The 27,748-nt window shown below is 40.5% G+C and overlaps 1 protein-coding gene across 3 annotated transcripts in view; it reads right to left on the bottom strand.

The window, feature by feature from the left end:
• npr1b (natriuretic peptide receptor 1b) overlaps nt 1-19,077 on the bottom strand; it is a 36,999-nt gene extending 17,922 nt beyond the window's left edge. Inside the window, exons 1-5 of one of the 3 annotated variants that reach the window (XM_047035956.1) lie at nt 18,779-19,077; nt 16,972-17,764; nt 7,057-7,244; nt 3,792-3,905; nt 1,317-1,452 (exon numbers count right to left, since the gene is read on the bottom strand). In XM_047035956.1, coding sequence (XP_046891912.1) covers nt 1,317-1,452; nt 3,792-3,905; nt 7,057-7,244; nt 16,972-17,728 — 1,195 coding nt within the window. In that variant the 5' untranslated portion in view covers nt 17,729-17,764; nt 18,779-19,077. The other 2 variants (XM_047035949.1, XM_047035964.1) reach the window with 2 other exon arrangements.
• Nucleotides 19,078-27,748: the final 8,671 nt, after the last annotated feature.

The raw sequence follows: 27,748 nt of genomic DNA, 5'->3' as shown, positions 1-27,748 counted from the left end.
CTGGAGACTGTAGATGGAAAATACAGGCTATGGCGGCTCGCCATGCGCTGGTGACGGCAATCTGGCCAACTCTAGTGAAACTCAAAATGTAGAGTGATGACCTCATGGTAAATGGTCTGCTAAATGACTAAATGTAAATGGTAAAGTGTGTGGCTTATGATCGAGTGAGTTCAAGAAGAGACAGCAAATGAAAAGCACATTTAAAGACAGCAGTCAACTGTATGAAGTGAGACCGGAACAACAGCGTGTCGGGTTCTTTATGACCTCATTGATCACCTGATAGCTGAATGGGTTGTGTGCTTTGGAAACGTTACAGACGTTCGAAGTTAGTGGGTGGTATTTATCAAGCTTTGAAGCAAAGGCTAAATAGTTACCGTTGCTACTGGACACAGAACCTCATTATAATTCAAAGCACTATTTTCAGGGCTCACAAGCCAAAAATTGTCCAGGGAAATAATTTTAATGACATGCCTGCCACACCATTAGAGTTAAACACACACACACACATACACAACCACTCCAAAACATCTTTGAGACAAAACACAGACCACCATAAAGTTATCAAATATATACTGTATTACTGCTGCAGAACCAAATGGCTGCATCTCCGATTTTGAGAGCTTCAAAGTCAACAATCATCAGCCATCTCCCTTCTGACGGGAGTGCAGTCCTATCTGAAAAGGCAGATTTTTATTTACCATGAAATTTAGATTAAATGTCTCAAACGAATAGAATTTCAACCAATCATTTAATCTTGTGGGCACAAACACAGACCTCCTAGGCTGAACACGTCTATCTTTAACTGATTCATTTGTGAGTCACACTGCATGGCCTTATTACTGAAAAACTTTAATATGGAGCTGCATTAATGACTGTCTCGAATATAACCCGAAGTTCCTTTACAGTTGTATCGTTGACATCAAAGCAAGTAGTCCAATTTCACTGTGATAAAAGGCCCTGTCCTTTAGTTATATGAATACAATGAATTGCTATTTAGTACTATCGTGACTTGCATATCATTTGTTAGAAGTAAAGTCGAATCTTTTAACAAAAACTATTCAAATACTCTCAAGTTAAAATAGTGAAGTCTTAACATTGGGTTAAAACACATTCAATACAAATTGGGAAAACCACAGTTTAACCATCTAACACGTTGTTCCTCTGAAGCAGAAAGATACTCGAAACAACCACCCATGCCATTACGCAAAGGAACAGACTCAAATACGCACATTGCTGATAAATGCACAGATAGGACTGTTTTACCCACATCAAGCTTGATAAAAACTCTAAGTGAGGATGCTGCCCGAAAGACTGACCGTGGTATGTGCGATTCCACATCCGTCTGGTCACACTGCTCCCTACAGGCTTGGCGACTGAGACAGCCATGGTCTCGGTCAGGGCGTGGATGTACAGCATCAGGCCGTCGTAGAAACCTCCAGAGATGATGTTCATCTGCCAAACAAGGGAGACAAAAGTAGTATAATCTTCTGTCTCAAGACACGCACCTGTCCATGTCCAACTGTCCATGTCTTTCCTCATTTTCTCCTCGACACGTTTGAACGATGTGCTTTTTTGTCCACACCTACACAGTGGATTTATATTCTTATCGTATTGTGTTTCACAGGGATGAAACAGGTTCATTCATCTTTCAAACGGTTTCCAAATTTCAATATTATTTCAAATTTGCTTCCCAAATTGTGTTCCAACGAAGTTCTCCATTTGACCAATACTTATTTGTCTTTTCTTTCTTTCTCATTTTCTCGCTGTCTCCTTGTTTAAAGATTTCTTTTTTCTCCATCATGTGTATCTTGTGTCAAGTGCCCTAAATATAATAGAACTGAACACTCCAATCAGAGAATGGTTGGATTAAGCTCTCAGACAAGTTCATCAAATGCTGAGTAAAACGTTCTGAAAAATAAACAAATCACTTTGAGAACCCTTGAATATGCAAATATTGGGCAAGTTTATGTAGGTATTGTCTATTTGCCATTGACACGACATTTAGAAAAAGCTTCCTTTGAAGACTTGTACGCCATTTATATCCTGCAATAGAACACGTATTTCTAAACCCTGGGATGATGCGATGACTATCTACGATGTGGAATTAATTGGTTTTGAAGAGGTGCCAAACTGTTTTGTCAGAAAATACTATATTGCATCTTTACCCTCTCATTCTAGTATGAAATTACAACCCAACACGTTTGGATCCGTTTGAGTGTGTGTGTTCGAGGGGGGATAGGGATGGGAGGGATGGGATGACATGGTCAGTCCAATCTCGTCAACACAAGGTCTGTGTTTTTCTTCAGCCTCTTCTCCTGAAGTCAAAATTGCTACTGATGCCACTTCTCAATTCGCTTTTAGAAGCTGGAAAAGCATGTTTTGAATGGAGAGAGGCTGCTGTGATTGCTGTGTGAGGATAACATGAGGGTATACTCTACAATTTCCAATGTACAAACTCAGTAAAAATGTTTTGATTAAATGTCCTAGTTCTTGTAATAAACACTTTTCTCCTTCTCATAAAACATTTAAAGCAGGATTTTTTTTGCACTCATGCGTGTAGAAATTAGCATTGGTGGCCTTGACCTGGAAGTCATCAGAGAATGATTTAGATCCTTCATTTTATCAAGTGTATAATAACAAGTGCCGTGCAGAAACATGAACCATTGAGAAGTAAAGTCTAAAGTAAAGTCTCAATCTAAAACAAACTGAGAACATTTAACCCAGACAAATGTCAAAAGTTACTTAATTATCCGAGGCCGACTATGTTAGTTATGTCAGTCTTCTCTCTGTGCGTGATATGAAAGCTATCTGTAAGGCATCAGTGATTCAGCTACAGAGGTGCCGTTGATGGTAAAATGCCACCCTGCACCTTTGTGGCAAGCATAATGAGAAGATAAGCCCTGCTAAATAAAATTAGCTTGCTCCTCCAAATTAATTTGAATCAATCATCCAGATGTTGTACACAAGCTCATTAGCCATTAAATATACTTAGCACAGCACATGTCAATTTGTCAAAGGCTTTTCATCTGCGCCATCTACTTCTCTAAAAAGCACTACACTCAAATGCAGACATATACATGGATTGCTATTTGTTGTTGTTTACAGTCTGTTGTCTGTCTGTATGAAAAAACGGCAATCAAAGTGCAGACCAAGTAAGTGCAACTACATGGATGAGTGAAATGTAATGACTGGGTTGAGTGACCTTTAATAAGCCACATTATTCTTGATGGTTTGAGCTAGTTTGGTAATGCTAATGTTAAACAAGGCATGACATCAACCAAAACCTCTTAACATTAGCATAGTGTGGGCTTTTTGCCTATTCAGTCATTTGAATTTTTTGAAAAAAAGCTTTAAATGAACACTCTCTTTGCCAAATGGCGAAACTGGGTACACTATCTGAAAGATTACATGAAATTACCGTATTTTATTTTAAAAAAAAAAGATATAACTGGATTTTCTAACCATGCTTTATCATTTGCCACAAAAGTTGTTCCAAATATCAGATAATCTAACCTATGCTTGAAATTAAACATCAATATTGTGTTCTGTGTCATCTTTATAAATACTAATTTTGATCTCAATTACCCCTCCTCTGGATGGATAGAGGGAAACAATCCTTCTCTTCTTTCACCAGCTCTTCCGCTGTTTTCCCAGCTCTCTTCCTCCCTTTAACTTTCCCCTGCTCCCTTCCTCCTCGCGTCTATTTCCACACACTTCCTCTCAGCAACCTACCCCTCCCCCTCCTCTGCAGAACACAAACACATGCACACACATGCACACAGACCTCTTACCAGCGAGTCTTCCACAGTGAAGTTGAACATTCTCTTGGCATCTTTTTTCAGGTGGTTGACAAAATCTTTATACTCTGGGTTCTGTGGTTCTTGGTAGGTCAATATTTTCACACTCTGCAAATACAAGGAACAAAATGGAGGGTGAATGTGGTTGAATGTGATCAAATGATACAGGCATATAGGCAATTTTTGTATTCAGGATTTTTAATGTAAGGAATTAATGTAAGATTAATTTTCTGTATTAATCAACCTAGTCTTGTATTCTCAAAACATAACCAGGTAAAACCGTGTATTCAAATAAACAATCAATTTCCATATAAAGCAACAACATTGAACCAGCATGCAATCAGCCATTAATAATTTTTCCAATCAGTAGCCTCCAATACTTGGATTCAAGAAGGAAAACATTTGTAAAACATAAGTAATGAGTCACAAAATCAAGGTTTTTCAAGAATCAAGAAAGTCTTACTTATGAATATTGAAAGACCAGTGTTTTATCTGAGAAATAAACACGCTACTTTGTTTAGAAATAATCCTGTTCCTTCCCAAACAGGTAAGTGTTATTAGAGTCTGCTTCCTCCTATATTTTTTTGTCAAAGCAACCATGGAATCTCCATTGAGACTCCCAATAACCTTCATTAAAACCTCTCATCTGGTCATTCCTCCCACAGAAAATGTGTGTAGACACTGATCCACTTCAGTGGAGCAGAAAACTAAAATCTCTGAAGGTAACAATATAATTATAATAATACAAGTGAAGAGATAAGTTTCCTTAATGGGTTACATGAACTGAAGCAAACTCCCAGACACATTTGTTGGTGTTTAACAACCGTACGATAAAGATTTCACTTTTGAACTCAATGTAATTTGAATCAAATATGCTTTCGAAAAGCGTCTGCTAAATGAAACGACAGAAGACAGAGCTCTAGAGACATTTTATTTCCCACATTTATTACAACACCCTTTTGCTTTAGCTTTTTATTTGAGAAGTACATTTCAAATCCACAGGACTGAGATGTCACTAACCCCAAGTAATTCTGCCACCTTTATCCCACTTTGCTCAAGATACTGTAGACTGAGTAACTCGCAGTGGAATTGGGACAAAAATGAAAGCGCTTCAAGTTGGGTAATGAGAAAGAGGAGGGAGAAAAAAACAAGATTTGATTTGTCATATAATCCAGCTGCCGGTGCACTTAACACTGCTCCAGACAAGTGGGAAAGTGAGAGAAATCAGACAAGGATTGCTTTGGGGACCAATGCTGGGTGGGAGAAAAACAAGGTTGATACCTGTGCAAACGAAGACAATATGGAGGAAATTATTCACACACAAATCTTGGGCTTGAAAAATCTTGCTGGCCGGAATTTAATTCATGTCGACATGGTGGCGTCGAACAAGGATTCAATCAATGTAACTTGCTTCTAACTGAGCTTGCTACAGATAATAGGACTAAACATGAAACCCCAAATGCTCCCATACACAACGAGAGCGAAAGGTTGTTCCAGGTTTGGTAAAAAGAGACTTAAAACAGGGTAGGGTGTCTGTCACGCCTGGATATTGGTTTTAAGAAGTGCCACAATTACTGTTACAGTATCTACCTGGATATATCGTAAACTTGTTCCAGCAAGACAGCAATTTACGAACTAATGACAGCATTGAGCTTAAAACCACTGTTTCATCCAAGCTGTACCCAAGGGTACCGATTGGCATGCTGCTAAAAAATGGTTTGCCGTTGCTGGTCCTGCGGTGAAGCCACTTTAAAGATTGTAAGCAAACTAGTGGTTTAGAGGCTTGGCCAATGTTACCCCATCTTCATGATTAGTCTCAGGGTTGCCTGGCTCTGTATGTTTACAATACGATACTGTTGTGGTGGGACTCATTTCACGGAATAATGAGTCCGCTTTACGGGTCAAAGGTGGAACAAATAGTGGCCTGGTGTATGGATAATAATATCTGCATAAATGTGGAAAAAACAAAAGAAACTATTGTGGAATTCAGAAAAACCAACAGGAACCATCTCCCTCCCATCTGCTTTGGGGGGGCTGAGGTGGAAGTTGTCTTCAGCTATAAATACCTTAGAGTATATATCAACGACAACTTCAATTGGAAAACCAACTGAAGCCTGGTAAAAAAGGCTCACCAAAGGCTATACTTTCTGAGGAGGCTTAAACGGGCTGGTTTGGGAACTACAATCCTTACATCTTTTTATAGTTGTGTGGTGGAGAGCATTTTCACCTTGTGTGTTACAGTGTGGTATGGAAACTGCTCTGTTACAGATAGGAAGGCCCTGCAGTGTGTGGTTAAGACATTAACCACAGACATTTTTTGGATATAGTCGCCCGGCAATTGTGATGTGCAGGACTGGGGCTACCAGCATTATAAGAGACTTTTCCCACCCTGCCAATAGACTATTTGTCCCTCTCCCCTCAGGCAGGAGGCTGCGCAGCATCAGAACCAGAACAACCATGTCAAAGAACAGCTTCTTCCCAGAAGCAGTCAGACTTATTAACTCTGCCATACTCCAGATCTGACAAACTGAACTTTTGTCCTAAAGGTTACACTGCATTGTATTACTATGTTGCTGATTTCTCAAGTGTTTTAATATTTACCTATGTGCATGTATGATTAGTTATCTGTATTTATTGTATTTATTTATGATGACTAGTTTAGTTATTTATTTGTGAGTGGTTTTAACCGGACCTCAGTACCTAATTTCGTTCCAGCTCATGTAGGCCTACCATATTTTGGAATTACAATAAAAATCCTTATCCTTAACTACTGTATATATTACTAATCAAAGAATAAGGCTAATTTATAAAACTATGTATGTACCTCTGGTCTTTAAAAAGAAATCTACAGTATGTGGACAGTAAATGTTTTTCAACCCACATTGTTAACTCAGTTATTTGCTGAGTGGAGGAGTCCATGGCAACACTGACTTGATTCTCACCACCCTCCAACTCCATTTAAACATCCTTGCATTAGCATGAGCTTAAGGATTTCTCACCAAGGCAACTAGAATGACAGTCACTGCCTGTGGTCTTTATTAGGCTGGGCTTGGAGGTCATCCAACCATGCTCTGACATTGATTAAACAGACTACCTGAAAGATGGATTATTGCGACATTCCTGTCACTTGACATGGGAGAAACTGCTGACTGACTGCTGAGCAATGACATTACAGGTTCCTTTGAGTCAACATTACCTGGTTGATTTGGATGAAGCAGAAATCATTATTCTATGCATCTCTGGCTTTCTGAATCCTTACCTGGAAGACCTCCCTGGCGACAGCATCATCAGCATCATTTCGAGCCCAGGGCTGAGCATGCTGGGATTTGAGGCTGTTCCCGAACACGTCAATGTAGAAGAAAACGTAGTCCTCCTGGGGCAGCCCCGACTGCCGGAAGTGAATCATCAACTGCCTGAAGGTGTCAGGGGAGCAGCACACATACACCACTAGGGTGAGAGAGGGGGAGGGAGGGAGGGGGAGGGAGGGAGGGGGAGGGAGAAAGAGAGAAAGATGGTATAAAACAGCATTCAATATATAAAAAGAGGTTGTCAATCTAACCCTCTAGACACACTTTTAAAACACAAGCGTTCCCATAACCCTCCCATTCTTTTTTTTCTTCTGAAACACAGTTTAAAAGTCCAAAAGTTAGAGAGTAAATTAACATAAGGAGTGTGCCAGATTGACATGACTCATTTGCATACCAGGTCTAAAAAATAGCTTCCAGAACACACAGTTCCAGTGATCACAGCGGGGTCTGTTTGCTGGAAACAAATGTCATTCTTATACAACGCATTTGAAGTACAGCTCCAATTAGACGATACTTGCGCTGAGCCTCAATGTAAACAGCTCTCTACTGTAGGGACATGCCAAAACCGCCCACTTGTCTGTCTCGCACCTAGACTACCATCTGCTACCTGTCACAGCTACTTCTGGCCACGATTATGAGGAGGGATGGTGACTCACCAGGCCTCGTGGACTTGACCTGGGGGCGGGGGTTGGGGGTCTAGGGAGAGGGAGGGGTTGAGGGGAGGGTCTACAAGAGAGATGAGAGGGTACACACGGTGTGTGACCTTAGGGTTAATTGTGGCGCGGAGCAGCAGAGCTGTCAGCGGACCCAGTTGAGGAGGGGCTCCGATGGGCCTTGATCAGGGGAGATCACAGCCAGACCCGGCCGCCCTGACATTAGCTCTGCTAATGACTGCTGGGCACTGAGGCAATGCCAGAGTGCGAACTGGGAGTGTGCTGGACCTGAACTATATCTCTTGCTTGTAACCTTTACATGCAACCACACCAAGCTGGGTTGGCTAGGAGCCGTTAGTGCTGGCAACGTGCTGGGCAGGAAAATGTGAAGGGGGACCATTCTGGCTAAGACAGCGTTAGGTATTGTGTTAGAATTATGGTAAGAGTGTGCACATCACAAACCAAGGATTCATTATTTATACTTTTGCTTTCTTGAAAGAGCAACACTTCAGCTAAAGTTAAGATTACAGTTGGGAAACATGTATTTCTAAAACTGAAAATCAAACACTTCAGTGTTGTGTCCTAGCAAACCTTTGTTCTGACATCCATCTGTTTTATCTTGTCTCGTGTGGTACGGTCTAGCTTCACAGAACCTGGCTGGTTGGCTTAGGAAGTCTCAAGAGGCGAGATGACTTTCCTGCAGTCTGTGTTTCCTAGCTTAGCACATCTATTGATTAAAGTTTTTTATGGCCCTGAGCAGGAAGGGAACAGTGAAACCACACCAACAAACCTCGAGGTCTAAAAGAGATCAGAAACACCATATCGTAGGTGAGAAGAGTCATAGCCCAGAGGCTCAGCCTATAACTACCACATGATCCAAGGGTTTCCGTGAAGGAATACACACAGTGAGACAGTGCTAGTAAGCAGACTAGTAAGCACCTAGTAAGTCTTACACCTATGTAAGTCTTACACCTATGATTACGTTATTTAGAAGAATGTTTTTAATTTCAATCGCAAAACATGAATACAGTGACTTTTGCATAAACTTTAAAGTCGCTGTGACCCAGTACCTACATGTGCTGAAGGACGTCACTGTTTGAAAAGCACAGATGGGACTTCTTTCACCAGACGAGCAGAGTTCAGGATTAAACCCTTGAAACTGAAACTCATATCCACTGGTAAGGGGCTGGGAGGCTGTTATATAAAATGTCTTTCATCTGAAAGATGTTTGTATTTGTGTGATTAACATAGTTCTTTCAACTGGTGCCCGACATCCTTTTCAGCAGGAGATGAATACCAGTCCCTCCGTTATGGGTGTAGAATAAATGATGCTTTTCAAACAGTAAACATCTCAAGTAGAGAGACCAAAGTTCGGCAATCAAATGAAGTTGATTTTCCTCTCTCATCTTTTGTCTCAAATGATACGTACAACCTTGCTTGAAAAGAAATGGGTCCCGAAAAGGAAGGAGCTATGAAGAGGAATACAGAGGGGAGGAGGGGAGAAATGGATAGAAAAGGAATCGAGCAAATCTCCTCCGTATCGCTATCTTTTCATAAGAAGGTTACAGCAATCAAAGGGGGATTTTCTAGCAGACATCTGGGTTATTTCTGGTATTTTCAATCTCAGGTCAAGTCAATTCTAGGGATCAGGTGTTCTGTCACTCTTCCTGTAAGAGGTATCAAATGAATGCTACGTTTCCACCTGAGGGATTTGTAGGTAAAGGTCAGGCTTCTTGAGTGGATTCAGTCTCACTTTGATGCTCTAAAATACATTCCTACAGACAATTCTGTCACTTTATCATAATTCGGAGATCCTGGATCTTTCTGGCAGGAATGTATGATGGGCAGGTTATACTGACTATGTAATTTCTACTATACCTTTTACCTTTGCTAAGACATGTATGAAGATGTTCTGTCTCTGCACAGTTCACCCATTAAGAACAAATTATTTTCGTTCAACATTTCTATGTAGATAAACAATTCAGCAGAATAATTTCAAACAAGCTGGCTGAGTGTTTTAATTGGAAGAACAAAAACAGGTAAAACTCTAGATCCAGGTGATTGTAAGAAGCATGAATTAATAAGTGATAATACCTCAGTAAGTTAGTAAATGTTCTAAACACATTTCTATGTTAAGCATCTTATAGGGCCCTTATTACCTATTAACTAAGACTTACGATAACACTAACGCTCACCACTGTTATTAACACGTACATAGTCTTATTAACACATGTTAATAAGCATCTTATAAGGTCCGTATTAATTATTAACTAACAAGTATTACAAGCACCTGGTTCAAAAGTATTTCCCAAAAATAATAGCCTAACAGACACAATTTGTGTCTGCTGTATATCCCTGGTGCTTGAATTAAGTTATACGGCTAACTGAAGGATCTATAATTGCATTATAATTACACATTTCTCATCTGATAGCAGACATGAATGTATATGAGCTAAATACTTTCAGTACCAGAGTCTGGATGTAGGGATGGAGGTTGGCACTAGGCAGACTGTTATGTCTGGGAGCATGGAATTACTATAGCAAGTGCATGTTGCTACTCTAATTACATCTCTTGTAGTTCCCTTTTCTTAATACTATTTAATTAGGAATGCCTCTCCACCAGTACTATCTCCATATGTGTGTCAGTATAGTTACCCTACTGACCTCCAACAGTATATTACATATATTATTCTTCCTTTCCTCAAGAACACAGCATGTGGTACAGAAGGTTACTATTGTCAACAAGCCAGTTCTTCAGGGAACAAAGTCGTTTCCTTTAAAATAGTACAGGCTACACACAGAACTGCATAGATGCATAGAACTTTGGTTGATCAAAGTAGGGAAAAAAGAGTTGGAAGATCTTGGAAAAAGCTTTTTAACAAATTATGAAATAATGAGAGTAATGTTCAGCCCACACAAGACATCTGTGACTTTGAAACAAAACACTCTGCATACTGATTCTCTCCATTGTCTCTGATAACAATTTTCAGTCGGTGGGAGAAAACGGCCATTCCCTTTTTCCATTATTTAGCAAAATAGACCATTATCTTCACATAATCTTACTTCCCATAATAACTTAGAATGTCTAAGTTTCACAGTTGAAATGATAACAAGTGCTATTTCAACACTGCTAATGTTTCAACATGAATGCAAGAGTTGTATCTAAAAGAAATGCGAGAGAATGTAGAAAGCATCCCAGACCATGGCCAATTTTATTTTTTATTGTTTCAATCATTCTCAGAAGGGAATGTTATATTTCGACATCCACTGGGACTTAAATGCGTAATGTGGATATGATTTGTGTTGTGTGCACGCAGAAATGTGTCTGCGCACGTTGATGGAGGGCTGGGTGCTTCCTGCCTGGCCTCTATAATATGCAGACTAACAACCCAATCTCCTCTGTGACTCCCATCTTAATATGAACAGATCACAAACAGATTTCCATATAGTACCAACATGTTCAAAGCGAAGCTACAAGCAACAACAAAAGTAATGTCAGCCCCCTCCTCGGATGAGTTCTCGCTTCCCTTTACTGACAGCAGATCTCATACCACTAAAATAACCTGCCGTGGGCTTGGATTTGGTGTGCATTCATGCAAATCAGGTACCACCAGTGTCTCCCAAAGGTGTGAAGAATCCTTATCAGTGCTTCCCTGCTTCCCTTTTTTGCTCTTCAGATTCCAGGATATTAATTTTTAACTAAGGCCAGATGGACAGAGCCAAGGGAAAGGAGCAGGAAAAGGAAGGCTTGGGCACGGCCTCGTGGGTAGTTTAATTCAGCGTGGTCGTCTGCTGGCTCAGCAACCATGGCGACAGGAGATGAGATAGGTAGGAGGCGACCGGGGTCTTGCGTCACCTCTTTTGGGAAACCTCGGGGCTGGGGAGGTTCAAGTGGGGGAAAGGCTGATTATCAGGGGCCACCAAAGTAATAGGCCCTCTGACACGGCGCTGAGGAGATTTGCTTGCAGTGACACATGTCGGGTGCTTCAGGATTTTCACTTGTTTGTAAGTCTGGTTATGGTTACAGTAAGTATATTAATATGTTTCTACAACTTCTATCACAGTTCTTTTTTAGAGCCTGGGAATAATGTTTTAAGAGTTTACTTTTGTAAACACCACGTTAGCCCGAAGAAGATAAACTCACTTACAACATGAGTCTTTTCAACCTTGCTTCCTTCATGTTTTTGATTGCCTTTGCTGAGTGGCTTCATGTGGTCTGTCATCATTACGATTGGAGCCCAACATACCTGATTAGCACATCACTGTGGTGGTGGGGGTGAATAGAATGTTGAGGTTGATGAATGAAATGCTTGAAGGATTGTTGTTTATGCATCTAATAAATACAATACATATGGTCTTTATTAAATAGCTTTGTTAAATACTCGTTTTTGATATGCTATGAATAACAAAATGGTGCTATACACGCTAACGGACAATCTTTTTGAAGAAGCATACATTAATTTTTTTAATCAATAAAATAATTCTTTGATATATATACATATATTGTGAAAAAATTATAACTTTTGTTCGTAGCTGTGTAAAAACGGGATAACGAACAGCGATCTGGTTGATAGCGAGATATACCCCTTCAGGGTGATTCATGCGTTTACGCAACAATGCTCACTGTACATTATCCCATACATACAAACACTAACACGCACATATATACGCACACACACACATATATATATTTATATACATATCTATATTTATACTTACATATATATATATTTGTATGTGTGTACAGTATGTCCTCTCTTAGACATTGACTAGCCAGCTACCTGTATGCCATACATAAGAATGTTGCAAATAACCTTGCTTGAAAGGGAAATCAATCATATACTTCCCAAGCAAGAGAACATTTTACCTTAAATACCCAGTTGTGTTAATTTAACAGCATTTTACTCGTTGAGCGTGAGATTTACTCTCAGTGAGATGGACGTATATGAGTGTTCGTATAATAAAACACTCATGGTAATAAATGAACACTCAAAATGTCCTGTGCAGGATTCATCTTAAGCAAGTTTCCTGACCCAAATCTGTAATACAAGTACAAATATATTTTTCAACTGACTTTTCTCAGCAGCATACAGTAAATTAGTTCATAATCCGGATGAGGTGGACTACACTAAAATGTCATTAGGAATCTGGTGTCCAAGACAACAGATGTGTCGAGATACCAGATACGACCGAAGCAACAAACTCAACAAATTGCCTCCACAGAATTCTAGTCGTCATGCACACCCAGTCCACTGGGTTTCAATTAGAGGTAGACCTTTAAGAAATTCCATGAATATGTCGATTAAGTTAGACTGTGAATGTGGTCAGGGAATAAAGCCTGTATATTGTACAGAACACAGATGCTTGTGAATACCTCATGTGAAACCAAATGAATAACCGAAGACAGATGTCCAACTGACCAACCAAGCATTTACTTTTCCTTGTGACACCCCCATTTGCTAGCCTGGCTGCCAGCCCAACTTCTCCCCGCCCAAAAAAAAATTTGGTTGGGAAGTTGGGTCTGGAGGGTCTCGTATTGGGGACCAACTACAGAAAACCAGAATCTGGGCGAACCAATTAAATTGCCAGGGCGGGCTTTATACATGATGGACAGATGATCAACAGTAACGTAATCACCCACGACACAAAAGAGCGCTTAAGTTGAATTCGTTTTGATGGCTGCTACCGCTGGAGATCTGGGATGTTATGATTCTGCCATCGAGTCTGTTTTAGAAGACATCGACAGCGCATTAATTTTGAAAGAGGAACAGAGAGACGCAATCAAGGCATTTGTCGATGGAAAATATGTTTTTGCCGTCCTTCCTACGGGAATTGGTAAAAGTTTAATTTCTGTTTAAACTCTGTTGCTCTGATTGGTTGTAGATCTATCCAATTGAGCGAAGAGGCATTTGTTTTCCAGGCTCGTTTGAAACACGCCTCGTAGTCAAAGCCCAACGGAGAGTTCTCAGACTCATATTCTGACTAGAATTATGAGTATGACAACGTCAGGCTACCCATTTGCAGCCACCAGCTACTTTACTAGTGACACACATTTCTTGGAACAAGATATGCTGCTGTCATGCAGTCATTAGCCTATCCCATCCTTTCACTAAAACGGATGGAAAAAAGTATACTATTTGTCAAAACATTCATTGACTTCAGGTCAAATGTAATGCAAACATGCAGTTTATAAAGGCTTTGGACAAAAAATTGCCCTCTGTGTCCAATCAGACTTTCAATAGAAGCTGAATGTAACAATGCTCTGACTTGGCTTTGAGTGCCATGAACATTGATGATACCAAAGGAAAGAAAATCCATCTTGCCTGAAGAGCTGCCCCACCAGGAAATACTATTGGGAGTTGTGGTCATTTGTGAAGCTTTCAGCAAATTTGTGGGTGAGACTAGTTCAAAAATGGTTTGCACTCATTTGTGAAGCTTTCAATTCAATTGTGTTATAGATTTGTTTCCAAAAAGTTTTGGTTGTGAGATACTGGTCTTTCTGGTCTGGTCTGTCAGTCTTCACAAAATCAACGGAGCATTGAACAGAGCGCTGTGTCTGTAGTGGTTGCTTGTAATTAGTAAAAAATTGAAAGCTGGGTCAAAGTTCACAATCATCTCAAGGGCTTTTCGAGTGCAATCTCCTCTCCATTTCACTAAATGCATTGCAGCTCATTGTCTCTCCACAGACAAGTAACCCTGATAACCTAATCTCTAAGAGACACGTTTTCCTACCTTACAATCTTTTTTTCTTCCACATTGTCAATCCTCTCCCTGCATTTTTGAGGGTTTCAGTCAGACATCATTTAAATGTCAGTGGGAGTAGCTCAGGCAGACATGGCTGTCAACCAGTGCTAGTAGAGTACAATTTTGTCTACCCATTCCCCAAACCAGTGTGGCCCCAGCGGGAGCCTGCTGTGATGTGTATTTATTTATGGGGCTCAAGGGATGGATGAAGTAGAGCGGTGTGATTGGGTAAAGGGACATTGTGAAACATTTCCTCTATGTTGATGAATCCTGAGGAAAAGGTCACAGCACCGCTGTGACAGGACATGGGTGTGTGTGTGTGTGTGTGTGTGTGTGTGTGTGTGTGTGTGTGTGTGTGTGTGTGTGTGTGTGTGTGTGTGAGTGTGTGTGTGCGTGTGACAGTCGGGAACAGAAGACAGTATCTCTCGCTGCAGACTCACACCCCGCTCCGTCCCCGAGGCCAATTTCTCACCTCCTCACTTCCTTTCATTATCCATCTAACCAATCACAGCGTAAAAACTAATGAGTGTTGGTGCTGTTTAGGCATTTTGTATAAGATTTTCTCCTGGAAAGGACCACACCATAAAAGGTGAATTTGTTCTGATTCTCACTCTAGGGCTTAAAGTTTATAAAAGCATTCTTACAAAATTATTTGGGAGGTTTGTCAATGACTGTTGATGTAATACAGTGCAGTCCAACAGTAAGACGTGCTGCATGCTTTGATCACAAAGTACATTCTCTTTTTGTTTGGTTAAGCTGTATGTTTATAAAGACTTAGAGTGTGACATTGCATCCGTCAAATACAGTAAAATGAAGTTGTTGGTGGCACAGGATCAAGCTGATAAAAGGACAGGGTGGAAGGTTATTTTTATTTGTGTATTCTACACAAGCTTAGTGGCCTACTCAAGTTCAAAAACATTAAAAACTGAATGTGTAACCCAGGCTGTCCATTTTATAAATAACCAAATTATTTCCTCAGTTATCAAAAAAAAGAGGGGAAAAAAAAGGTTACCTATTTGAATTGAACCACTGGTCTCTTATATTTGCTCATATCTAGTTACATATGACTAATTGCATGTATACCACAAAGCAGAGGGCCCAGGAGAAATGATCCCAATGACGGATTCTGTTTATCAGGAAATACCTACTAATCTGATATGCAGAACGCAGCTCCCTTATAAGGTAGCAGGGCCCATGACCTCTGTTAATAAATGTCTTTCAGTGAGACGTTTTTATGCCCCTGTGGGAAACGAGACAGTGAAGCTCATTTGGAACCAGTTGAAAAGCTACTATCTGTGGTGTGCGTGCTGGACTTGAAAAAGAAACAGATGGGTTCAGAGATGGCACAATCAGTTTTACGGTACATACTCTGAACAACCATTTATAACCTTCCAGAATGCTTCCAATCAATGGAAACACTACAGTATCCACTCGAAAGAGTGTTTTTATATCGTTTCTAAGTGAGTGCAGTTTCCTAGTGAGGGATCTTTAAAAGGGCTCCGGAATAATAAAACAGACAGAGCTACAAAACTGCTGTATCATCTCCTGCCACAGATTTTCCGTCTGTTTAGGCAGTGAAGTTGCGGCGCTGTCTGGGCTCTGCCTCCATCGATTGAGTTCATATTTCTGGCTCAGGCTACTGGTGCAATGGTGCCCTGCAGCTAGGCTCACCGGCTAATGCCCCTACTTAACAAGCCTTGCAGAGAATCCTTCTCAGTGGCCAGGGGCCAAAAAAAGTCACAGGGGGGGAAATGAAATGGACAGATACACTGTTTACAGATCAACGGACTGCCATTGAGCACACAAATACAATTGGACCTGTCAAACCTTGATATTTCTCCACAGGGCTTAGGTTGGAAGGAGACATACCGCACTGACAACTGATGGAGAGAAAAAATCCCCTTTTATGAAAGGTCAAGGGGAAAACAAACAACTTGGTGTACCTGATGTGAAACTGCAAGTGTGAAGATCTATAGACATTGTGTGCCATGCAATGGCCTATTAAAGGGACAATAATGATATTGCCTACCTGGTTTGGAGAAATAAAGGGTTGTAAAAATGGCTATGTTACCCTGATTAGATATAAATACCCCCCACACATATCTGCTATTGCCCATCATTTTCATCTGATGAACCATGGAAACCATGGAAACCATGTCAAGAGCTTTTTGACCAATCGATGGTCCAGCCATTAATTAACCAAACACTTACAGCAGAAACTTCAAAGACACCCTAATCAGCTAGTTAGGATATTTGCACTCCTTGAAAGAATGTAGGATCATAGTATGTTCAATGTTGATGAAGAGGAAGTTGTCTCATTGATACACCCGTGCAACAACAAACTCAAAATGTTAGCAATGCTAGTTAAAGGAATACTTATTCTGAAATATGGTCCAACTGAATGGTTTCCTGTTTGTAATTTGTAACTCACAAACTTGAAACAGGAAACATCAACAAAGAAGGACTCACCTCGCCCTTCCTGATGGATGTCGTGGACCAGTTCAGAGTAGTTGACTGGTAGTAGATTCTCCACAAACACTCGCTCCATTGTGGTTATGTTCGCATTGTTGAACTCCGTGTAAATGCCCTCCACAGCAAAGTAACATGGCCGGTCGTCTGCCTTGTGGTCACTGAACATGAGCAGAACGTGTTTTTCCCAGCCAAAGTGTTCAAAGATGTGAAGGGCGAACTTGCCCAGCTTCTTGTGCGTGGGACCAGTGTTAGTGATGGATGGGTAGAGGTTGGCGCCATCAAAGCCCACAGCCGGAGCGCCCGCAGTGACCATGGGGACATCCCAGTGGTTGGCGAATCGGGCCACGGGGGAGGCAGTGTAGGAGCATCCAGGCCCAATGAAGGCCCAGGGGTCGTGGGCTAACTTGAGGTCCACTGCCATGAGCGGGGCGATGGACTCCGAACAGATACCCTCCTCGTTCTCACTGTTCTCAAAGACATAGACCAGGTGATGACCAGGGAGGAGGGCTGGGTTGGCATTGATGGTTCTCCGGGCTCGTTCCAAAGCGGGGCCGACTCGTGGCCAGGCCCAGGGATAGGCAGTGTTTCTCTGTGGAAGGATGATAGCCAGTGTGATGTTCCGGTGGTTCCCGTGTTCCTGGGCATGTCGTCGTGAGTGATGCCTTGAGGACTTGGACTGAACCCGCTGTAGACCGAGCAGCAGCAGGAGCAGCAGAACCAGCTTGGCTCCCTCCTGACAACAGGGCATGCTCATCCTTGAACCAGAGATAAGTCAGTTTATCCAAATGACCTAGAGATACACAGAGAGGAGACGTTTGAGGTTACATGCATTAAGCAGGTACATTGAGAACTTATGTAAAACACATTTCCAATGCATATTGTTTAAATATCCAAGCCTAACCTCAAGAATGAAGTCATTTGTCTCTCAGCGCAGAGAGTTGTTTTTCTTTGTCATGGTTGAGTTGACTGTCACAACTTTGTTCAAGTGCTTTTGAGTGGCCTTTGCACCAAGGTCTAGAGATTATTTATAAAATTGCGAGACTCAAGGAAGCATCTGAACGCAAACTTAATTAAAAAGTGATAGTGCATCTGCCTATACATCTCATAAATTCCTGTTGAAAAAGACGTGTCCAGATGTCACCGACAAATGTTTTTGAGATTGCAGATATAAAATTTATCTGACAACATCATTTAATTTCGGGAGTCCACCACAGCTTACTTGCCTGCCAAATAACATGCGGACAGAAAACGGACTCAAACGGTATTCAATCGAGTGCTCAAAAGCGTCTCTGAAGTCAAGAAGTCGCAATCAATAAATGATTAGGACCTAAAATATGTAAGTGAAAAATACTTTAATGAATCTGATTTACCGTACCTTAGAAGTGGGGTTTCTCCCATTACCTGGCGTTATCTTCCGATGTCCGAGCATTAGTTGTATCACCTTGTGACCGTTTTACGTGACCAAGAGGCAGAACGCGCGTCAGAACGCACTTTAACCCAACACACACTCCCATGAGATGGACTTCCAAATCCTTAAAATTATCAATTTACTTAGTCTTTAATTAGACTTTTAAAAGACTGATCGAAAGCTTGGAACATACAAAATATGCTCAGCGGAAAGTACCAACACGTTATAAATTAACGAAATTAACCACTGAAACAAAAATAAGCATTAGAGAAGTCAACAATCTAAATTCCCCATAGCCTACACACAAGGTAGCCAACTGTATATCTTAAATCCGTAAAAGGTCATTTTAAATTGTTTGAGGATGAAACTTAAAAGTCCTTAAAGCAGCCAGATCACCTTTGGATGATATTAACGGTCCAGCTTTTGAGGAAGGCCTAAACAGAATCCAACAGAACCCGATGGAGAGAATCTTCAGCTACAGGTCAAAGACATAAATATCTTCATAGCTCAACATTTTTAAGAAAAAGTCATGATCTCAAGATGATATAGGTGAGGTTTAGTGATTCAGGATTGGAGTCCAGTTTCACGCGGTGGAACAAGTCCTTGCGCTCTGTAATTTGCAGTGGTGCTCTGGGAAGCCTGTGCATTAGAGGCAGCATTGAATAGTCTGAGAAGACTGACTGCCTGGAGCAGTGTGCGCTATGTTCACTTCATTGGTAGCGTCTCGCTCAGGCACAGGGGCAGGCTTCCGTTTCCACTGGTGAGAGGGGGCAAGGAAAAGAGGCGTATGAGGAGAGAGAGAGACACAAAGAAGCAAAGTGGATCTTTACAAATCAGTATATTCTCCCAGTCCTCCTCCTGAAGGACTGTGCTTTTTTTTGCTTGATGGATTTGTCCATTGAACTCAAGATAAATGGGTATTTTACCAAAGCAAAGCAGCTTTTAAAGATCCTTATAGTAATATGTATGTAACATCTTGAAAACTACTGGGAGTAAAATAAGAAAATTGCGCAGTTTAACCAATGTATATTGCACACTATATTACATTACACACATATCACATTTGATTATTCCATTCTATGACACATTACACATAATACCAGATAAAACCTACTTTATTGATTATTAATAAAAACATTTATTGCTGAAATGTGCAAATCTTACAATCTGCTTCAATAGACACAGATACAAAGTTGTATTGTAAAGTTTATTTTCAGTCAGTAACATCACTGCAGAAGTTTGATCCATAGACTTATTGAAAATCTTTATTAGTCTAATAATTGACTTATGACTGTAGCAAATTATATAAACAATCTAGATAAACCATAGCCTATTATGTCTTTATTGTTACTCAGTAATGTGAATGCATTGACATGGAAACATGTTCAGATGTTAAGTGACTGTACATAATAGCATTCCATGGTAGCATACTCTTCATTCTCGTATGTTATCTTCTCTGTATATAATGTGGGGTCTAAGATTGCCTGTTCTTTTCTTCAAAGGCTTGTATTCTCTAAACCGTTTACTCACCGACGCTTAATGGATCAATGAAACAGCAAATCCATAAGCACAGTGAGAAGTTTAGAGAACAAACAGGTTAGTCCTCTACACGAGTGGTGGTGTATATACTGTTTATGCCTGGTGCTGACGTGAATTTAAGGAGTGATGGTCTGTGTTGGAAGCAACATTGTCTCAAAAGTCTTTACCTAAACTTTGCTTTCTTTTACCTTTTATCTTTCATTATCCATAGTCATGACACATCCTTTCCAGTGTAAGCACTTTATTTCAGGTATAGAAATGGGATTGAAAAAAGTTGGTAAAATGTAAAATGTTTCTGTTATCACTGTTCTCTCCAAATTATTCTGTCTGCCATATCTGTGGGAAAAGGGGTCAGGTGGTTGAGCGGTTAGGGTATCGGGCTAGTAATCTGAAGGTTGGCTGTTTGATTCCCGGCCGTGCCAAATGACGTTGTGTCTTTAGCACACTTCACCCTACTTGCCTCGGGGGAATGTCCCCATACTTACTGTAAGTCGCTCTGGATAAGAGCGTCTGCTAAATGATTAAATGTAATGTAAAAGGTTCCTGAGAGATAGGCCAATATATCTTACTCAGCACATTGTGGTCATACCACACATCTTATTCACAATTACTCTCAATCGAGTTCAACTGACAAAAACAGCCATGTAGCAGGAGCAGAAATATAAAAATGTTGTAGCGCCTTTTTTGGGGGAGGGGGGGTAGAAAATCGAATATAGTTCAAAAGCTGGCACGCAATCGTACTCAGAAGCTAACTACGAAACTGTAAGTCTGGAAAACTATCTAGTAGACTCCATGCATAAATCTTTAATTCCATTCCAGATGGTTAGAGCCACTGTTGTGACAATAAGATGTTTCTACAAAGAAACAGACGCCCTTCCCTCGTGGTACGCTAGGCTATATGAAGAAAATGTTTAGTACTTGTTTTAAAATACAAACATTGGAAACCTGGAGGGACATAGTGAACCATTACTCTACACACAACAGTGTAAGCACTAAGTATTCTTAGAACAGAAGAGGGATATTTAAATAAAGAAAGCACAAATTCTCTGACCGCAATGTTGATGTAATAGTAATGGAGAATGTACTGATTAAAGATAGGAATGAGGTTGTTGTTATTTTTAAAGTCCTCAACCTTCAAATGCCAGCTTGTAAATATCAAAAGGGATTTTATGATTTCTGTGACATTGGGTCTCCATGCTACCTCACATATATATATAGGGTTGTCAAAGCAATCTAATTTTAACGCAACAAAAAACTATTGTGCCGTTAACGCAGGTTTCTTTTTGACCCTGGGAATCACCTGTCTTCACATGATTTCGACTGCAGACGGTAGTTGAATGATGGAGAGAGGGATTTTAGATGGAAGTCCATTTCAAAAAGTTCCGAGACGACTCGGTTGACAAAACTAAGGCTGTGTGTAGCTACTGATTATCAGGCTGAGTTTAGTTATCACCGGATTACTTCCAGCCTAACCTATCACATGCAAGCAAAGCACACAGCTAGCAGCAGCGTTAGCAGCGTTAGCGGTAGCGGCAGAAGCGTTCGCTCCCAGAAATATATGTCAGACAACACTTGCAAAAGAAGCGAGCAGCTGACTGTTCAACAAGATATATTGTTCAATATTAAGGTCAATCTGTGGTTGCTTAAGTATATGAAGTATGTTTGAGTGAGATTTGAATATTATGAAGCATATCGTAATAGGCTATAAGACAACATGTCTAAAATGTATTTTATATTCCAGAACAAGTCTAATTTTGTGGATGTTTATTATCCAACAGTATAGTTTGTGAGTGGATAAAACTCCCTCACAATTTAAGTTGTGTTCCATCTGAACTTGTTATATGGAAATTATCATCCAGTTATGCCTATCTGAAGTTAAGTACACCCTTTTAACGTTATTTCCACAAAAAAAATCATTTATTGGAGTACAATTTTAACAGATCAAATAGATTGAATAATGTTGCGATTAATCGCGATTAATCATATGAAATAATGCAATTAATCACAATTGAATATTTTAATCGCTTGACAGCTTTAATATATATATATATAAATATATATATATATATATGAAATATATATATAATATATATGAAAATACAATACCATCATTCCATACTCTCAAACAAGGCTACCAGACAAGGTTACTGATAAGCCCATGTGGTACAAAAGCAACCTGTGATACAAAATCTGTATCACAGGTTAATTTTAAATGAACAGGTATCCCCATTTTAATTCACAAGCTTCCTATAAAAATGATATAAAAAGAACATTTGGAAATACTGATGTAAAGCTCTTGTCAACAGAGTGCAAGTGCTTTAACTGCTCTATTCCTATTTCATATGAACAGGTTGTGTTTAGTCAGCTGGCAAATCAACAATGCCTTAGCCATATTCACACGCTTAAATTATTTAAAGTGAAAAGTTAAATATTGAAAAACCTCAGTTTGTTCATTGTCTGTGGTAGAATACATCCCCGTGTTCACTAACCAACAACACCATCAAACCCTGATTCAAAAATAACATACACCCCTCCATCTGAATACACGTTTCTGTATAAGAGACAATTTCCGAAACCCATCAAGTCAAAGCACTGATTACCAAAAAGGGGATAGTATTCCTTATCACTCGCATCAAGATAAAGATCTCTTCGCCTGCCCTGACAAAACCTGAGCAATTATATGAGCCAGACACAACGTAATTGCAAATCGCTTGCGGCTCTCAGCTGTTCCTCCGGTGCCTCTAACTGATGATGATATTTGTTTGCTTCGTCGCTGAGTAATTGAGTTCATTCATTAAGGCCTTGTTATTAAAGGTATACAGCAACACAACAGCCCTATGTCTGCTAAACTTCTGAACAACACAAAAGCAGAATTCTGTCCCAGACTAAGCATTGGCTTAACGTTTGGACTATGGACAGTTTGCAGGCTGTGTGTACAGTAGCATCCACACGGTAGTTCAAATAATGTATCTGTGAAAGGATTGGTTTATCTTTTTTATGATAAAAGATATTGGCAACACAAATGTACAACATTTCTCAAGTTCTGTTGAACTAATGAACTAATTGTGAAAGCACAACATTGGGAAAAGAAAACGTATTTGCAAACGAGTCCTTCAACATTCAAGGCAAATATTAAAATAACCAGTAAACAAATGATTCACCCACTGTCTCATTATGGGTGGTTGTTAAATAAAGCTTACCGTACAGTAACTAGTAAAAAAACGATGCTAAGAGAAAACACTTATGAGTGAATCATCTTCATAAAATATTTTACAAAACTAAAAAACAAAATTTCTCCCGAGCTCAGGAGAGGAACAATGCCAGTTCAAGAACAGATGACTCAAGCCTTGGCCAACCCCCTGAAGCCATGTCCACAAGCATTACTGGGTGTATGGGAACATCACATGAAATCTACATGTCTCTGCAACCCAAATATAAATAAAGTATTTAGATCACTCCTTCTGAACACATTTATCGTCACAAATAACACCTTTGCAGTTACCGAACAATTTCAAGAAGCAATCCGGCTTAGATATCGACCAAAAACCAAGCCTTCTTACTGACATGTCTATACCAGGGAAGGGTTAGAAGAAAACGATAGTAGTTATCTTAATTGGTGTAACTCAATTAACGTCACCTCTATCCATTGACAGATCAGAATGAATCTTCGTCAGTCATGGTTTTCGCTTCTCCATCTCTAACTTCACTCCCCTGCAGTTTAAGGAGTTTCACAAAGAGCCTCTTAGATGGTGGCCTTCACATGAAGATGGGGTCTGAGGAAAAGAGTTGCCATGACTGTATTTAACCACAATTGTTGTGATCTGGCACTAGACGTTTTCATTACTTAGGGCGAGATCAACGTCTTAGAGTCAGATTCAGAATCAGCTTTATTCGCACAAACAAGGAATTTACTATGGCAGGAAGGTGCATACTGTAAAACATATATAATCTCCATGAAGAGCCAAGGTCTCCAGGTTGTCTCTGTGGATGGAGACCCTCACCAAGGTATTGGCTGTCAAACACACAGTCCTCCAGTTTAAAAACTCACAAGTTTCATTGGATTATGTGCCAAAGTCTTGTCTTACACTAAAAAGCCTGTTACTGAAGATTCTATATTAATGTGGTTTCATTTGCTACACACATAGGCAGTTGGCCCATGTATGATCAACATCTGTGGAGGACTAAACATTTGTGAGAGACAAGAAGGGTTCCCTGCCTGTTGCTCCAGCATCAAAAGGGTGTGTAGAGGGGTGGTGTCTCCTTTCACAGGGGTGTGTGATGCCAGCAGAGGCGAGCAAGAGTAGGCCCACACCAGGGGCCAACCTGTTTTTACGGTAACCTGTTGCCTATCGAACCGTTAGGCCAAGTTCAAGGGTAATGGTTGCTGCTGGGGTTGTTCATGATTGCAGAGTGGGCCTGGTCAGAGAGAGGCAGAGAGGAGAAAATCAAAATTGGAGAGAGAAAGAGGCTCTTAAATAGCCTGAGAGAATCAGGCTATTTAAAACCACACTTGCACTTCGACCTGTCAGTGCTTTCCCAAGTCCTGAGGACTTGCTGAAGACAATTTGAGGCTGAACAAGCAAGTGGCAAACAGCCCTGATGGGTATTCCACATCTGAACACTGATTTGTGTTATAGATCTGTTAAAATCTAGTTCTGTTATTTAAAAAAAACCTGGTGGAGCCTGTGAGGTTTTGGGGCTACATTTACACCATTTCCCTAGGTAAAAAATTAAGTCTAGAACGTCTGGGCGATCCAACCATTAACCAGGTTTTTCCGGCAACTTTACCTTGTCAAAGGCAAGACTGTGTATTCGAAGTCCTTTCATATGCCTGTACTGTGGTACAATGCACCAACCTAACAAAAAATACAGTTGGCCTCAACAGTGACAAGTACAAGGAGAAATTGAAATTGATTCTGCATAGTAGCATAGTGCAGCAATGCAATTCAAAGAGTTCAACATGTCAAAAGGGTACACACTCCAGCACTTTAGGGGATTAAACCCCTCAAAACAGTTCCTCAGGTTTTTCAGAGAATGGCAGGGGCGTGTCCAGACATTTTTGATAGGGGTGACACCAGGGGTGGCCCGCCTCTGACTGGGCATATAGCCAATCATATTGGGGTGGCCAATCAGATTTCAGGGGTGGCCCGTGCCACCCTAGGCCACTCCCTGAACACGCCACTGGAGAATGGATCACAACCTTCACCCTGTTGGACCAGAGAATGCACACACATATTCTAAGATGAGGTGAAATGTGTTTTGTTGCTTCCATGTGGGGGGCATACAGAATTAAATAAACATCAACAGGATTTTTTCTCTCATAATCAAAACTAGGTCCTTTCAACATTCTGCTCCTTGATTGTGTTGTGTACCTTTAGTTGAAGTTTTGTATTCACTTAAATCTACATGCATTACAATTACAATTAGAATGTAAAGAGGGCATGGAGTGTATGTGGGTGTTTGAGTATGTGTATGAGGGGTTGGCTTGTGTGGAGAGGGAGGCATTCTCTTCAAACTAGCGAGGGTACTTCACAGCCAAGGTATTCAGCAGCACCTTCACTTCCACTCTCAAAAAGGGGAAAATTGCAATATCTGTGCCGTACACTACCGGATCACCAGATTAAAGATTGCAAAAGCCACTTTACAGGCCAAAATGGACAACCGTGGCCGTGGTGTCCGCTGAACTTGTCTCAAAGCAATCCCATACCAACATAGGGTTTACATTACACTATCCTGATGCGAAAGCATGGGCTTCGCAATGAAAAAAATGCTCCTTTTCTGTCCTTGTTTTTAATGTAACTGTGCACTTTGTTAGTGTTTAATGTTCCGTCTGTGAGTATTCCAAAGTACAGTGTACAGCTCCCATAACTTACTGAACATGTATTTGATTTGGAAGCACTACAAACACTGTAAAGCTAAATGAGGCCCTCCAAATAAAACAGTGCATGTGTATGCCAAGCAACGAACACACCTGTGTGTTATACGATACGATGAACTTCGTATCGTATAAATAAAATAAAACAGTGCATGTGTATGCCTAGCAACGAACACGCCTGTGTTGTATTGCTTGCTCACAGCTCTTTATGGTGAATGAAAAGATGGAGCCTAATGGAAACAAATCAAAACAGAAACAAAAACATTGCAGCTGCTGATACTTTGCATGTTGAGTTTTCTGTGACACTTCGCTGGAACTTAAGATGATAATTTCTGGGGATATATTTAGGTGCATTATATGTGCCAACCCTGTGATTTACCTTCTGAGGGGTTCTATGTCTTTAGGGTCTGAACAACCCTATTTCCCAGAGACACTCCTACATCCACTAAGGAAATAAAAAAGGCTAATGGGAAAAAAACATATCCCACTGAATCAAGTAATTGCATGGCTGTCACAGCACTTTCAATGGTCCGTTTGTAGTGCATTGTGGCTTTATAAGTGTGGTGGATTGTGGACAATAGCCTTCAGTTCTTTGAGAATGCCGACCAGGTCTGCTACGCTGAGCCCTGTTATCATGGTACCTTTCTTGTAGGAGCCCACCTGTCTCACTTCATCAATTATCTAATGAGAGCAAGATAGAGGCATGTTAGAATCCCCACAGGCTTTGATTCTATGATCTATGTGTGCAGAACATCTATGCACACAGTCACACTTGAAAGGATATGTTTGTCTATGATGTTGATCGTTATTGAGACCAATTTCAAGATGTAAAACATTTTTTAAACATGTTCACTCACATGGAAAAACTTAGGCAAACTGCCTAATTGTACAATCTGTGTCATTTCAAGTGAATGAACCTTAAATTAGGCTTCTAAACTATTAGCACATAATAAAAAACTGAACAGTACTTGGCCGGGTTTCCCAGATTCGTTAAGAAGCACTTAACGCTCTGAGCTTCTTAGGAGCGTTCTAAGAACGCTCTAGAACGCTCTTAGAACGCTCCTAAGAAGCTCTTAGCGTTAAGAGCTTCTTAACGAATCTGGGAAACCCGGCCCTTGTCTGTCTACATCAACATGTCTCAAAGAACATGTCACCAAAACCACATAAAACATTTTTATGAAACAATGCTGCCACCAAGTGGTTGATTAGCATAACTCACGTAGGGACTGGATCAATGTGTATTTGAACGGCCAAGTTTGGCGTTATGGTCATATACAATGGGTTATGGACCAGGCCAGTGGGGCCGGCGCCGAGGGGCCTCAGACTGCCAGGGGGCCTCCAAGCCTCTGACTTCCGAAGGATGTTGAACGTCAGGGTCCTTCGTTTGTACAGCACACGCTGACCACTAGGCCCCTGGGTGCTGTGACAGGTTTACATAAAATAGCACCTACTCTGAAAAGGTAGGACTCCAGATTGGTCTTACATAGAGCTTCCCTACATGCCATCTCATCAGTATCTGCAACAGGCAAATGGAGTGGCAACGCTAGCTCGCACTGAAAGAAGAGGCACAATATACAATGAGCTTTTACGATTTTGTGTTCGTAATTGTTGAAATGTCATGATTAATTTAGCAGGTGTTTAAACCGTTTATTTACCTCGTCTTTTTTTGTTTGAAAAACTACCAAGGCACAAGTACAATTTCCTTCATTGTGGGCGTTCTAATCACTCGCAACATTGTGATCCTTGGCCAGTTTTACTATTGTGGTGCAGTAACCTTAAGTAAATTGGCGTAAGAAGGTCAAGAAAAAAAGAATTGGTTGGTTGGTTGTTTGGCGTACACAGAAATGTCCCTGTGGTAGAAACAATTTATCACAGCTGCTGCAAATTTACGCTAATTAATAAAAACAATAAAATAAAATAAAACTTTTAGTTCACAGTTAATACAACAGAAC

The sequence above is a fragment of the Hypomesus transpacificus genome, chromosome 2, assembly GCF_021917145.1.
Source record: "Hypomesus transpacificus isolate Combined female chromosome 2, fHypTra1, whole genome shotgun sequence".
Lineage (NCBI taxonomy): Eukaryota > Metazoa > Chordata > Actinopteri > Osmeriformes > Osmeridae > Hypomesus > Hypomesus transpacificus.
This window is presented reverse-complemented; position numbering and strand designations above follow the sequence as displayed.